At 33.5% G+C, this 13,321-nt stretch overlaps 1 protein-coding gene and 1 long non-coding RNA gene across 2 annotated transcripts; one reads left to right on the forward strand and one right to left on the reverse strand.

Moving 5' to 3' along the window:
* The first annotated feature begins 2,881 nt into the window (after nucleotides 1-2,881).
* LOC135121083 (uncharacterized) lies at nucleotides 2,882-7,209 on the forward strand. The gene is made up of 15 exons (XM_064045385.1): nucleotides 2,882-3,094; nucleotides 3,155-3,199; nucleotides 3,312-3,399; nucleotides 3,457-3,514; nucleotides 3,565-3,795; nucleotides 3,989-4,107; nucleotides 5,367-5,480; nucleotides 5,533-5,611; nucleotides 6,013-6,086; nucleotides 6,206-6,317; nucleotides 6,373-6,475; nucleotides 6,526-6,605; nucleotides 6,665-6,722; nucleotides 6,877-6,957; nucleotides 7,012-7,209. Exons 8-15 carry the CDS (start codon nucleotides 5,554-5,556, stop codon nucleotides 7,082-7,084), a joined length of 639 nt encoding a protein of 212 aa, XP_063901455.1. The 5' UTR covers nucleotides 2,882-3,094; nucleotides 3,155-3,199; nucleotides 3,312-3,399; nucleotides 3,457-3,514; nucleotides 3,565-3,795; nucleotides 3,989-4,107; nucleotides 5,367-5,480; nucleotides 5,533-5,553; the 3' UTR covers nucleotides 7,085-7,209.
* LOC135121084 (uncharacterized) lies at nucleotides 4,194-5,149 on the reverse strand. The gene is made up of 4 exons (XR_010278847.1): nucleotides 4,890-5,149; nucleotides 4,575-4,663; nucleotides 4,443-4,519; nucleotides 4,194-4,329 (listed from the first exon to the last, which is right to left on the reverse strand). It is a non-coding gene; the product is annotated as an uncharacterized LOC135121084 (long non-coding RNA).
* Nucleotides 7,210-13,321: the final 6,112 nt, after the last annotated feature.

A 13,321-nucleotide genomic window follows, 5' to 3' on the forward strand; every position in this document is an offset into this window, starting at 1 on the left:
AGGTGGTGACTAGGTCCACAGGTTATAATAGCGTTTTGATCATAATTAATAAATACACTAGTTATATTTGAACTCAAGCAGTACAAAAAGTAGAAAAATAGTCAATTGTAAAATGTTTAAAGGGTTAAAATGTAAATACCAAAATGGATAACTTTAAAACGTCAATATATCTTTAAAAGTAAAGGTTTAATAGCATTTTTTTTTTAAGTTGGAAGTTAAGGTGCATTTCATTACCGCTGATTACCATCAGTCTAACATTCTGTGTGAACGGACAATTTAAACCCTTGAAAAAGCTTTATTGGAATCTAGTTAAAAGATAGTAAACTACTTTATTAGACGATTACATTTATGGCCATGACTAAATTCCTAGTGTTTTGGGTGTCAGTTCAATGTTTATGGTTATAGAAGAATTGTTGAATGAGAAATGATCATACTTTAGGAAATTTATAAAAGACGCGCTGACATTGTTCGGTAACATAAGATTAAAAAAAAGCTGGGATAACAAACAAAAGCAGTTTCAAAAGTGTTATGAAAAGATAATATGACAGGGGGGTCGTCGATAAAGATGATTTTACGGTAGGCGCTTGCGTGTATATTTAATTTCTATAAACAGATCAAAAGATGAAAATTGGAAGAACCCCGCTAGGTTTTCAGAAATTTGAGATAACGGAATTCTAAAGTTGGGATATACAGGCAAATGTTACTGACAAGAAAATCATGTTAAAAAAATAAAGATAACGATCCAAGCCATGTTCGAGATCTGGGTTGTCTAAGGTCTAAAGTTTACGTTTAAATAATTTCTTTGGCGTCTAGATCCCCAAGTTATTAGGCGTCCATTATTTTAATTATGGTGCCAGATATAAGAGTTAACTCTCATAAGCCACATGCTCATAGCTCGTGGTAATTGTTATTATATCGCATGTCCGTACTAGGTGTCTTTATTATTAGATAACATGTGACTACACACGCGTTTCTAACTTTTTTTTTGTCCACATTTGTACACAGTATATTCTTCCCTAAAGGTATTAGTACCCTTCCTCTTAGGGAATAAACTGATTGCTCTCCGAAACCAGATCTGCTCTTTTCGTCGAACTCGGATGCGTAACCGGCGTCCGTGTGTATCCTGAGCACCAAATTCTTTCCTCTTTTGGCCTCTAGGATAGCTTTTTTATTACGGATAAGTATCATAGTATTTGACTAGACGCTTTTCAATGCTCTGAGCTGGGTATTGTTAGTTGTTGAAACAGCAGATATACTGAAGTGAAGGTTCGTTTATAGGGACAGTGATAAGAAATTTGGTCCAACTTCTTTAATTTTTGTGTTGCTCATAGGATAGGAGGTGAATTTTGCTTCTTCTAGGTCAAACTCTTTAAAGGCTTCATCGTTTATCGAGCTTTGCCGAAAAGAAATTGAATGCTCTGTTTCGTTGATATCAATTTAATTAACTTACTTGCTGTGACCACTTGCACTCGAATTCAATCGAGTTATCAAGTCTTTTTGACTTCTCCGTATCGTTTGTAAAAAGTCGTATATCGTCCACAAGGAGAATTATTATGCAGGTAAAAATTTGTTCGGGAATGTAGAATACGGATGGATCAAGTTTTGGCTGTTTTAGACCAACGCCTGTGTTTTTGCTCTCTATTAACTCAAACCCTAGTGGCCGCCTTGTTTCGTCCCATATAAAGCTTTACTGAGTATTAAACATTTATTCGCCGTATCTTATTTATATACTAAATGGAAGCCTATAGATTTTTTAACGTTAAGTTTGGATATCCATGTTTACGTTGATATAGACATTTTTGAAGCCAATTTGCAATGTGTAAGTTTAAAGCTGATGAACTGCCAGAATAGCCTGGCAGTTTCTTTTTAATCACAAGACTAGTAGTCTAGTAGTAATCAACGCCATGAGTTTTCAAAAATCCTTCAAATCAAATTCTTGCTTTTAAGTGTTGTCCTTTTTGAACACTACAGTCCACGAATTATTCTCTTTAAGGGATTGAAATTCATTTCGTATCCCATTGCTCCAGTTAACATCGTTTAAAGCACAATAAGGACTAGTTGGGGTTTATAATTGTGGAGCGGGAGGTAGGCGCTCTATTATCATGACAACCGGATGCATTCAGTACCTTTAACGTCATTGCAGATGTCCCCATAATGGAAGTTAACTTGGTATCGTCTTCGTTTAACCTCGGCTATCTTCTTTTCATACCATATTGTTTTTCCATTCGATAGGATTCAAATATTACCATTTAGCCTTTAGTTGTTTAGTTTCGATGTTAGTTGGAGAGATATTTTTATGCTTTGTATTGGGTGTCTCTAGTATTGTTTGTCCCTTAGAGAATTCATCGTCATCAGTAAGGTCAAGGGAGCTGCTAATTCTATCCGTGTTAATTTCGTCAACATAGCGCGCAAATGGGATCATTCTGTTTCTTGTTTATATTGCGTGTATTCCCATTTGAACTGTACCTGTTTTCGTTAGAAATTTCTCCCAGTTAATGTTGACTTCTGCGCAGATTTCACACTTTGCGTCTGCATTTATGTTCGCGAACTTTAATTCCATTAGTTGTTCATTTTGGTTTGTCCAATGCGTCCAGTGCTCGGGCCACCCGCGCTTAACCGCATGGGGGCTACAGACCCGGTCCAGAAATGACACAAGCCATCCTCTTTCCTTATGGCAATTGTTCTTAATTGCAGCCCCGATATAGATTGGTCGAATTTGTTGTCCTTTTTTACTAATAATGCTACGTTTTTATCAAATGTTATAGCATTTTTTTGTCGCATAACTTTCCTACGCTTACTTATTTTGGATTTAAATGCGTTCTACTTCAAATAAATATCCTTCTCCTCGCGCATTAGAATCTCCGAAAACCTTGCACCGGACCATAGATTTTTTTCTAAAATTACTTTGATAAGTTTAGGGTTACTGACCACATGACAGTGACCCAGTATCTAATACGCTATTATTATTCAAAGAGCTGTTACTAGCGCTGAGGTAAATAATAGCGTTTCTCTTATAGTACCGTTTGTTTCACAAAGTTGGTATTGGTTCCGAGAGACTTATCTTTTGTTATGGCCGATTTTTTCCACGTTTATGGTAAATTCGTTATTTGTAGTGGCAATCTTTTTCGTTATAACCCAAGTTTCCGCATTTCAGGCAATTATTTTTTGCGTTCTCCTTAAAAAGACAATTTGTAATCAGGTGATTTTTTACCGCAGTTGCTGCCTCTATATTTCTGTGTACTTTGATGCGTTTGAAATCTCTTTTTGTTCTTAAATTTGGCAAGCTGTCATACCTCGGCTTACCTTACTAGGGCTTCGAATTTAACTTGTTGCCCATTAAGTTTTTCAGCATGAGAGCGTTGCTTTTTCTTTGAAAAAATTTTCCAGTTGATGTTTTCCGTAAGCGCACTAGTTAATCTGTCGAGTTTATACTTTCTGAAATGTAGCATTCGCTAGAATGATTTGAGAGACTTTCTATCAAACAATTAAATCGCTCTTTAAAGTCGGATGATATGTCCATATGTCCATTAGGTTTCTTTTTTATCTTTAAAAGATTTCTCTCAGGTGCTAATTCCATGGCCGGGATCTTCAAGTTTAGTCTTGATTCCAGTAAGACCACAGATACTCCACTCCATTTATTTTGGTTCCTTGGAGTGGCCGTTTTTTTTTAAGAGCACTCCTTGTTATGAAAAATAATGATGCAGATTGGTAATGGCTACACCCAAGCTAAAGCTTTCCTCTGGGGAGCGCTAAACGACTGGAATGTAGTGCGTTTGCAGCTCCCTTTCGTGTCAGGTGAGATTTAATTTATATTTTCTAGTTGTTAAAACTTTAGCTTTAGTAGTCTTTAAGCTTTTTTGAAACCGTACTTTACTAATTTTAAATTTTTTTCGTTTACCTATTTGGACAGTAAACTTCTAATTTATACCTTTAAAATTTAAATTAATTTTTTTGTAAAATTTCTTTTCTCTACTTCTTTGGCCGGTAGAGCAAGAAACTCTCAATCTGTTTAAAATGTACTGAATTTTAGATCAAGAAAGTCAAGTTTAGCATTAAGAGAATAAGCGACTCCTATAAGCTAACTAAGCAAATGCGCATCAGGAATTGGTAAGACGCGAAAATAAATTATAAAGCAAATAAGTTCTATATTTTTACAAAAGTAGACCACTAGTAACAAAAAAGCGTGAAGCGGTTTAGCTCTCTTAGCTTATTGGTCATAGAAATAAGGCAATGACATCTACGCTGGAATCTTTTCTTTGCGACATTTATATAGTGACTTGGTCTTTTCTCGGGCTTTCTTGTTTTATGTGATTGCTAAGTTGATTTTACCTATATACAAATTCTTTGATAAACTTTTAAACGTGGAATTATAATTTCACATTTTATCTCTACAAAAATTTTAGTGTTACTGGCTACAATAAATTAAAAAAATATATATATACCATGGTGCTTTCGTAGTCGTACATGCCTTCATTTTTCAAATTTAGTAGTGGTTTTTACCTTGTTTTAAGTAAGTACCCTAAAAAGCTTTTTTAATGAGTACTATTGTATCCAATCTTTAATGTGAAGTAAACCGTATCAGATCTAGTGTTGTCTGCTATAATACAGGGAGTGTCAATCGAGAGTCGCTTAGGTTATAAAATTATAAACAATCGATACCGACCTCATTAGGAGAAAAAGAAAAGGGAAGATTTAATGATGAAGTATAAAGGCATAGTATATCATTTAATTAAATTAAAAATTTGTTAGGCATTTTTTTAACCCCCTTAACGGGCAAAACTCTCGGGCTTAAAATAGATTTGTTTTACTTTCACTAGTAACTAAATTTACCACTTTCTTATATTTTGTTTAATGCCTCCTTATTCGTAAAACATGGTACTCAAACTTACCAGAGATTGTTTCAGAAGCCGAGCCTGTCGTTTAGGGTCAATTTCCGTAGACCTACTCTCTCAAACTGAACATAGGCAGCAAGTGGTGAAGATAGTAACCAGTAACCTATAAGGGTTAATGTTAATCATTTTTATGATGGATATACTCTACCTACGAGTTACGACTACAAAATAGGAAGTATTCTCCTCCTGGAAGTCTATCATCAGCAGAACCTCATAACAAAGAAGGAGAAAGCAGCAAAAAGCTCTTAGTTTAGTTGCATGCTCTAATAGAATGCCCGGGCAGTGTCTCTTAATTTTGTATAGGGTGTAGCTATACACATGTGCTTTCATTATAGCTAATTGAAAACTGCTGATTTACTAGTGCAGAGTGCTATTAATAAATTAATGTCAGTTGCTCTAAAATGGCCCGTCTTACCTATGTTTTATTTAAAAGCTCTAAAATTGCGTTTAGTTACTCATTGTAATTATCATAAGCAACGCCGTTTTTATATAGTTGATAATACTTCTACTGGCGATGAAAAAGCTTATAAAAAACTTTTAGAAGAGCAAGAGGAGCGATTTCTTCACCTTTACAAACAATTAGGATGGGTTAATAAAATTATTTATAAGAAGTAGCGTTACGCTGTCATTCATAGAGTAGGATGAAAGCAAGGGGTCTCCCATGAGCGCCGCCGAAAATTTTTTTAACAAATTTAATGAAGTTCCACAACCGAAAGATTGTAGCGTTGTATATTTTATAAATACTTCAGCAATAATTCACTTAGTTAGTCTTTAGTTTTTACAAGTATATAATGTCTATAGAAATTTAAACGGATTATTTACTATTTATATTATAACTCTGTATAAGCAATAATATTTATATATTGAAAGTTAAAATTTCTAATATTTTATATTTTTTCATAAAGTAATAGTAAATTTTTTAATATTCCATCCAATTTTGGAAGGTAATTTACTTGATTTATGGATAATAAATTATTGCTGCTAAAAATAAATTTTAAAAAGTATATTTTAACCAAAACAATGTATGTTTAAGCAAAATCTTCTGCTGAAGATGCTTTAACCATATTAACGACTAATAATTTATTTTTAGGAAGTAACCCTTTTTATATATCTACGTTAGTTGGAACTGAGGACGCGCAAAATGTAATTAAGCGCAGCCGGCTTGCTAGAAAGTCAAGAATTCAAATTAACGAAGTTTGTATTAATTTAAAATTCTAGCAATTAAGAATTTATCCTTAACTAAAGCAGCTCTTTTGCCTTATTGCATTTATATGAGATAACAATAACTTTTTTGTTGAGCTTACTTTTCCTAGTTACTTCGCTCTCACGGCCTTTATCGCTATCTTGTTGATCTACGCCAAGTCTCCCATCAAACAAGCACCGGAAAAGTGCGTTCCACAGTTGCTGTTGTGGTTGTTGGAAACAGTAAAATCCGTGTTCCTTTTTACATGGAGGTTTTCTTTTTAGTACACTTTCACAGAGAACGGCATTGCTGGATTTGCTACCGCAAAAGCGGACGTTCCCGCCAAGGCCGTCGAAGCTGCCACGAAACGCGCGATAAGAAGACTACAACCAATTACAAGGTTTTGTTTAACCGCTTTTTATCAACTTACCAATAATTGATTTTAAAAAGATACGCCAACCACACTCTTTGGCACGAAGTACGGGCCAAGGTGAGTGGGACGGCAATATGGATGAGGCCCCGGCGAGAAGGTCCTAAGACTTGGCGGACTTTTTGCCGGTAGAGACTTAACGATAGTTAATCGTAAAAGGCTCTGGATTGATTGCTCACACCCACTTGGCGATGCTTTGCGTGCTGTCAGGCATTAGGTTAAGACAATTGTGCAGCAGAATAATAAGCAGAGCATTCAGCTATTTATTTAGAACTTAGTCGATTAGCCTGAAATCGTTTTTTGTACAGCGTTTAAAGCAATTACAAGTTTAAGTTTCGAATTCGGGGAGTACTTATATATTTATCTGCTAGAAACTGTTCGGTGACTCTGATAGGAAATGCAAATGCAATGAACATGACGAAATGCTTCTTCATCGCAGTTTGCTCACAGCGGTAACACCACTCTGCTAACTCTACAGAATATAAGTTTGCGTTATCCCAATGCAGAACCGTCGAGGAAGTTTCTCTACTCCGCGGTGTTAACTTAGTGCCCCTCAAGCAGCGAGTTAAAGTGTTGTGAGACTTCTTGGCAATAAAGATGACGCCGAGGTTTCACTCGAACGAACCTTACGTGTAAAAACACCATACGCCGGCCACGTTGGTACTACTACGCAGCACTCGAACAGGGTAAGGCAACTCTAAAGAGGAAATAGACTAGTTACTTAAGCCCCCTTTTTTGTGCTTTTTCAGTAGTAATTTTGTTTACGACTTACTCCTGAAGTTTAATTTTGACTATAACTATAAACGTCTCGCTTCCGTCCTCTGCAGGTGCAGGCGCGCTGAGCAGACATTACCTTCTACTAAACCAGTAAAACTATACCAAATTACCGTGTATTTAACCATAATTCTCACAAAATCTTAAACAAAAACTAATAGCTTAATGATAAATTTATTTACAAAGTACTTTTTGAACATAATCCAAAAAAAAATTTAAAAAAGCAAGGCATAAAAGATCAAGATATTTCAAGGTGAAAGTTCGTGTCAACTTCAACTTCCATCAGACTATAAAATAATTTAAAAAAGTTAAAATAAGCTGTGAGAAGCCCGAAATTATTTAGAATTAAAAAAAATATAAGTATAAAACTTAGTGAGGAAGGGGAGCCTATACACAAGAAAATTATAACTTTTTTTTAAAGTAGCTATGAATTTTTTTTACTAAACAAGTTTTTTAAAAAAAAGTAAGACTCACCAAAAAAGCTTTTAAGCGAATCCGTACGGCAAACAGTTAAATTCTCACTGTTACTATACATATGGTAAAAAGGTAGTTATATTATCCATAGTTAGTTATGTGTATATATATTAGAAAAGTTAGTCAGATATCTATTTATCGTCAGAAAATAGTAAGACGGCAATTCCTATCGTATTTGTTATCATCAAATAGAAGTTTATAAGACAGACAAAAAGTAAGTATATAGAAACACAAACACCAAAATAAATTGACCAAGCGGCGGCGCCACTGAAAGATAGTGGCCTTGAAAAAAAATTGTTATTGTTTAAATTCTCACATGTTCGAAGCCACCAAATTAGTGAGTGTTAAAATAGGAAGTATCATATAATTTAATATTTGCAACAAGATGTATATTTAAAATACCTCCTTTTGTACTATTCTGTTTTAGTTGACGCTTGTGCGGAAAAGAAATTTTAGAAGTTTTTTAAGAAAATGAAGTTAATAATTCTTTTTTATCTTAAGTTTTTAAGCTCGTGTGTTTAGTTTTGTGTTAACATAAAAATCTAAAATTTTTTTTTTTGAAAATTGTAATGTAAAAAATTACGAAAGGGGGTTATACCTTTTTTTTCGCCCGGCCGGCTGCTTATAGCCCTTTTGATCTTTGTACCGTTAAAACATTATCCCACAATACATTTTCTTCATTAAATAAATGAACAACATAATTTTATTATTATTATTATTATTATTATTATTATTATTAATTTTTATAAAATTTTTTAAGGGTATAGAAAAACAAAAATTATTGTCCATACGTTTAAAATTTTATCCTTGTATAAAATTTTGCTTCATTGCATGGAAGTAATTTTAATAAATCGCGCTTTTTGGTAGTTACTGGCAGTGGCCTTGTGTAAAGTAAAACGGGTTTTTATTTTTACTTATCATAGCGTTCCTACGACGTGAGCAAAGTTCTCAAAATGGTGCTGTAGTATTTTATGTTTTCTATAAAGCAATTCCTATGTCTAGGGTGTAACGCAGTCCTTAAATAATTTTTGCTCCACTTGCGTCACGTTTTTCTATGTTGAAAATGAGTTTTTAACAAACGGAGGAACTTAGGGAAGTCTTCTAGAACCATTTTATGAAATTTAAAAGGTCGTTTGTTAAGGCTCAGAGATTCAGTTACACCTAGTTACGAGGATAATTAATAGGAGTGTGATACTATTTTTTTCTTCTTTCAGTTTAGCTTCGTAAGCATGTTTAGCACTAAACTGATGAGTTTGAGTTCATGTCTGAGATATTGCCTTTTTTCGTTAGTCAACACTATCTTTATTATCATATTTAATGTATCACATGGCGCTTGTATCTCTGCTTAGAGCTTTTTTCCTATATTCATTAGGTAATAAAAAGGTTAGTGTGCATTTCTACAAAAAGCTTTTTTAGCAGCCTATAGAAACTTTTTTACATTTTTCATATATTTTTTTACTGTGTAGTGTGCAGGTATGCAACTTTTATTGGTTTGTTGACGACGATGATGGCCTCCTAATGATAACGCCACTATATATCCCCAACTTCTGGTGATCAACCCCCTTTGTTTTAAGTTTTAGGTTCAGCCAGCCAAAAAAATTATTTGTTTTTCAAAAAATATGTCATAGAGTATTAAATTCTCCTATGCATTTAAAAAACAGCTTTAACACATTTCACCATCAATACGCCCATGGTGAAAGTAGTACCACCAAGTCTTTCTTTTAGTGAAAATCTTTTCTTTAAAAAAGAAATTAGAGCTGCAATGTATTCTACTCCCTTAGTACAATTTTAGAGCGGCCAACCATCTGTAAACTAAAAATATTGTTGTAGTCTTTGTTGATATTTGCAGATTCTAGCTTGCATCACTTTATCATTTAGTTTTGGTATTCTTTCCCCATTTACTTTGTGACGCGCTGTTACTCGCAGTTGTAGCTCTCTTCTCCGTTTACTAAAAATTTCTAAACCTATTAATGCTTACATGTTCTATTTTTAACTTATACTCCTTTTACCGCGCGCACGTCAATTAATGACATTATGCAGAAAATACGATATCTTATTTTTAAAGTTATCTTAAATGGTTTAAGACCTATGTACTGCAACCTTTTAGTTTATGTAAGCATAATTATAAATATTTATAGATAAATAACTTGGAATGTTAGATCGAAAAACTATGTTTTAGCGAACAACGAAGAAGTAAGTAAAAAAGTAGCTTCATTAGTTTACTCACATCACCCACCCAGGCAACTACTACTGTATTGTTTGTAAGCAAAAAATTAGATGATTAAATAGAAATTCGGTGACCAATATTTTATTAATTGAAGTTATGGTCCTTTAGATAAATATGTGACTTAATTTGATGACCTAAGTTTCTGGTTATAAGACAAACTTAAATTTTTACAATGAAAATACTTTAACATCCTTAATTAACTTTTATAAATTAAATTTTGCAGTAGACGCGGCCGAAAGTTTCAGAACCTATTTTAAATCTATTCTTTACGCCATTAAGGGCACCAGCCATCGCATTCTATGCTCTCTTGAGGTGACATGCGGGATGATAAAAAGTGGATGGTAGACACTGTGGTACTTTGCTCTCGCTTTTCCCTTCCTACCGCTGTTTTTTTTTCGGTCTCTTATATAGTACAGGAATGCCACCTAAACAACAAAAGTCAAAGGCTGAAAAGGCTGCAGCTGCTCTTTCTGGAGGAAAAGGAAGAAAGAAAAAGTGGTCGAAAGGAAAAACTAAAGATAAACTTAACAATGCGGTTTTATTTAATGAACAAACCTACGAAAAGTTGAGGAAGGAGGTATTATTATTAGCTTCTATATGTTTTAAAGCTGTTAAGCTGCTTAGGTACCCTCTTACAAACTTATTACGGCCGCTGTTGTTTCTGAGCGTCTCCGCATTCGCGGCTCTCTTGCTAGACAAGCAATTGCACAACTTGAAAAGGAGGGCCTTATTCTACCTGTGATTCGCCACTCTTCTCTCTTGGTATATACTAGGAATACTACAGCTGAAGATTAGTAAATTTAAGAAGAATTTTATTTTGGTGTTGTAAAAATACTACACAGCTTTATTAAACTTACAAAAAATTAGCATATTCATTTTATTTTTTCTGGAAGGGCGCTAGCGTATGTAACAAGGCAACCTTTTTTGAACTTATGGTTTAGATAATAGATTTTTATGACTCGTGTATGCATTATTATATATATATAATAGTTTAATAATTTATTTTTCTTTAATTTCATATTTGTACCAAAGGTTACTTTTATAATAGTTATAGATTATATTATACATTTTGAGTATACTATACTATTTTTAATACTAGAGAACTTTATTAAGAAAATTTATTAAGTCGAATATATTATTTTTTATAGGTAAAATAACGTAGTATATTAATAATAATATAAGTTATGGAAAGCTTGGTATTTGGGAGTAGCTTCTCTCTCATCCTGTATGTCAGTGATATTGTATAGAAAGTGCGTTCATTTTTCACCGAAGCTCTTAATTATTCAAGATCTATTCGCGGCAATAGTAATTCACCGAATCAATGTCGAAACCTGTTTATAACTATACAATTGCATTATTTTCTTTGCCTGCGTAGTTCTGAGCATTCTTAATTTATATTTGTCAGGTCTGAAGATCATTTGAATTTAACTCTGCTGCACCACATACTTTTAGAGGTTATTTGCACAGCCTTGCAAGCTTGATTTAATAATAAAGGATCCAGGGTCAGCTGTATTGGTATTTTGGTAGATATTCTAGCATAAATTAAAGCATCCCCATAATTAACGGCAATAGTTTCAGTTTAATAGAGGGCGCGGATTAGTGATAGTTTAGTAGGCGTGCTCGGCCGGTGAAATTCTCTAAAGGCAACTTCAGGCAAAGTTTATAATACCTAAGATTTTTGACTGGTGCGCCAGCACGGCCCTTTCTTACCAACTCCCAACTCTTTATTTTAGTATAGCAAATAAGATCTGGAAGCTGTAAAAAACACAAGGAGGTAAAGGTTGAATATATCCCTTATTTTAAGCTTTTGCACTCTGAGGTAGGAAGAGGATCGGCAAAAGTAATTTGGGAGACTTTGGTATCCTTGCCTAGTGAGAATTGTCTTTACCCTTGAGAGCAACCAATCAATATTTTTCATTGAATTGATTTTACTTAAGCTATGATTAAAATAAATTTAGAGCTCCTAACTTTATTTTTAATTTAAGCTTTAATAGTTGCTCGGCATCTTCGAGCTTAGGTTATTTATTCTATTCAATAATAAATATTATATGTACAATGCAGGTCGACTCTTAAAGTGAGCAACGAGCCGTAGTCTACTTATTTATCGCAGCAGTACATTAAAATACTTATAAGTAATTGTAACTGTTTAATCTAAGTTCTTTGAGATGAGGTCCTTGTCTCCATGCAGCAAGGCTTGCCAAAAAACCTGCTTTACAGAAAAATCAATGCGCATATCAAAGCTTCTGTAACAACCTTTTTCCCCGTAAATTAATAGATAAATCTTCAGTGGCTAAAAAAGTTAATATAAAGCCCACTTTATTACTATTGTTGTAACTGTTATTAATAAATCAATTACTATAATTTACTGTACTATATTGAACTATCACTATATTAATATAGGTATTGTTACTACTATATTATTAATTATATATTAAGTAATTTGAACTACACTATTTCTTCAAAATATTATAGTAATTTTTCATATTTGGTATTGTACCTAATATAGTAAGTCGGTGTTTTTATTATTTATATTCAGGTTAATAACAGAAATAAGCATCTAACTTTTTATTATAAAAACCTTATGGTTCATAACCAGTTCTTAAATACACGAGTCTGCCTTTTACAAAGTAGCTAAAAAAGACTTATAAACCAAGAAGTTTCTGTAAACATCCTTAAAAAAATAGTGTTTTATGCAGTTTAATTTTGTTCAAGTTGAGAGATAGACCCGAACCACTAATTTATAACTCATCGCCTGCTAAAAAATTATATAATTTATTAACATGATAAAAGCACTGTTTCTGCATATTAGTGGGTTTGAGGTGCGTCCTCGACTAAGTTTTTGTGGACCATCCGATTAACTTGTTTTCTGTAACAACACAAGCATTTTAGAAAAAGAACTGATGGTCTGGCTCTCTTTCAGTAAATAGCCCTCAGATAAGTTGAGTTTGGTGGGTCTTCTAAAGTGGTTAGCAGATTTAATTTGTTAAACACCCTTTTATTATCCTCATTAGTACGCATAAGCAGAATGGGAATGGGTATAAGTAAAATTACTTTTATTCGCTCTGTCAATTAATAGATATCTTGGAGAGATCGTACAAAGTATATGAGACCTATTAATATAAATATATTGATTCTGCCAATCTTGATACCTTGATAATAGTTTCCTAGGTTACTTAGGGCTGTGAGGCGAATATCATGGAATAAACTTAATATAGTTATTTGTTGAGGGTAAGAGATAATTCTGTACACCTTCCTGTTTCCTTAAGGGGACTTCTAACAGCCACCATTTAAAAATCGGCATCTCAACCAATGCCATATCTCTACTAAAGTTTACATTTCCT

Source organism: Zophobas morio, unplaced genomic scaffold, assembly GCF_036711695.1.
Source record: "Zophobas morio isolate AGI-343-1 ecotype UQ-CSIRO unplaced genomic scaffold, CSIRO_AGI_Zmor_V1 ptg000487l, whole genome shotgun sequence".
In the NCBI taxonomy this organism is placed as follows: domain Eukaryota; kingdom Metazoa; phylum Arthropoda; class Insecta; order Coleoptera; family Tenebrionidae; genus Zophobas; species Zophobas morio.

Excerpts from the sequence above, each read along its gene's own strand:
- LOC135121083 (XM_064045385.1), top strand. The coding sequence starts at position 5,554 with ATGAGCGCCGCCGAAAATTTTTTTAACAAATTTAATGAAGTTCCACAA. Across the intron at positions 5,612-6,012 it reads AGTTCCACAACCGAAAGATT|TTGGAACTGAGGACGCGCAA; the intron begins GTAGCGTTGTAT and ends TATCTACGTTAG. Across the intron at positions 6,476-6,525 it reads AGACTACAACCAATTACAAG|ATACGCCAACCACACTCTTT; the intron begins GTTTTGTTTAAC and ends GATTTTAAAAAG.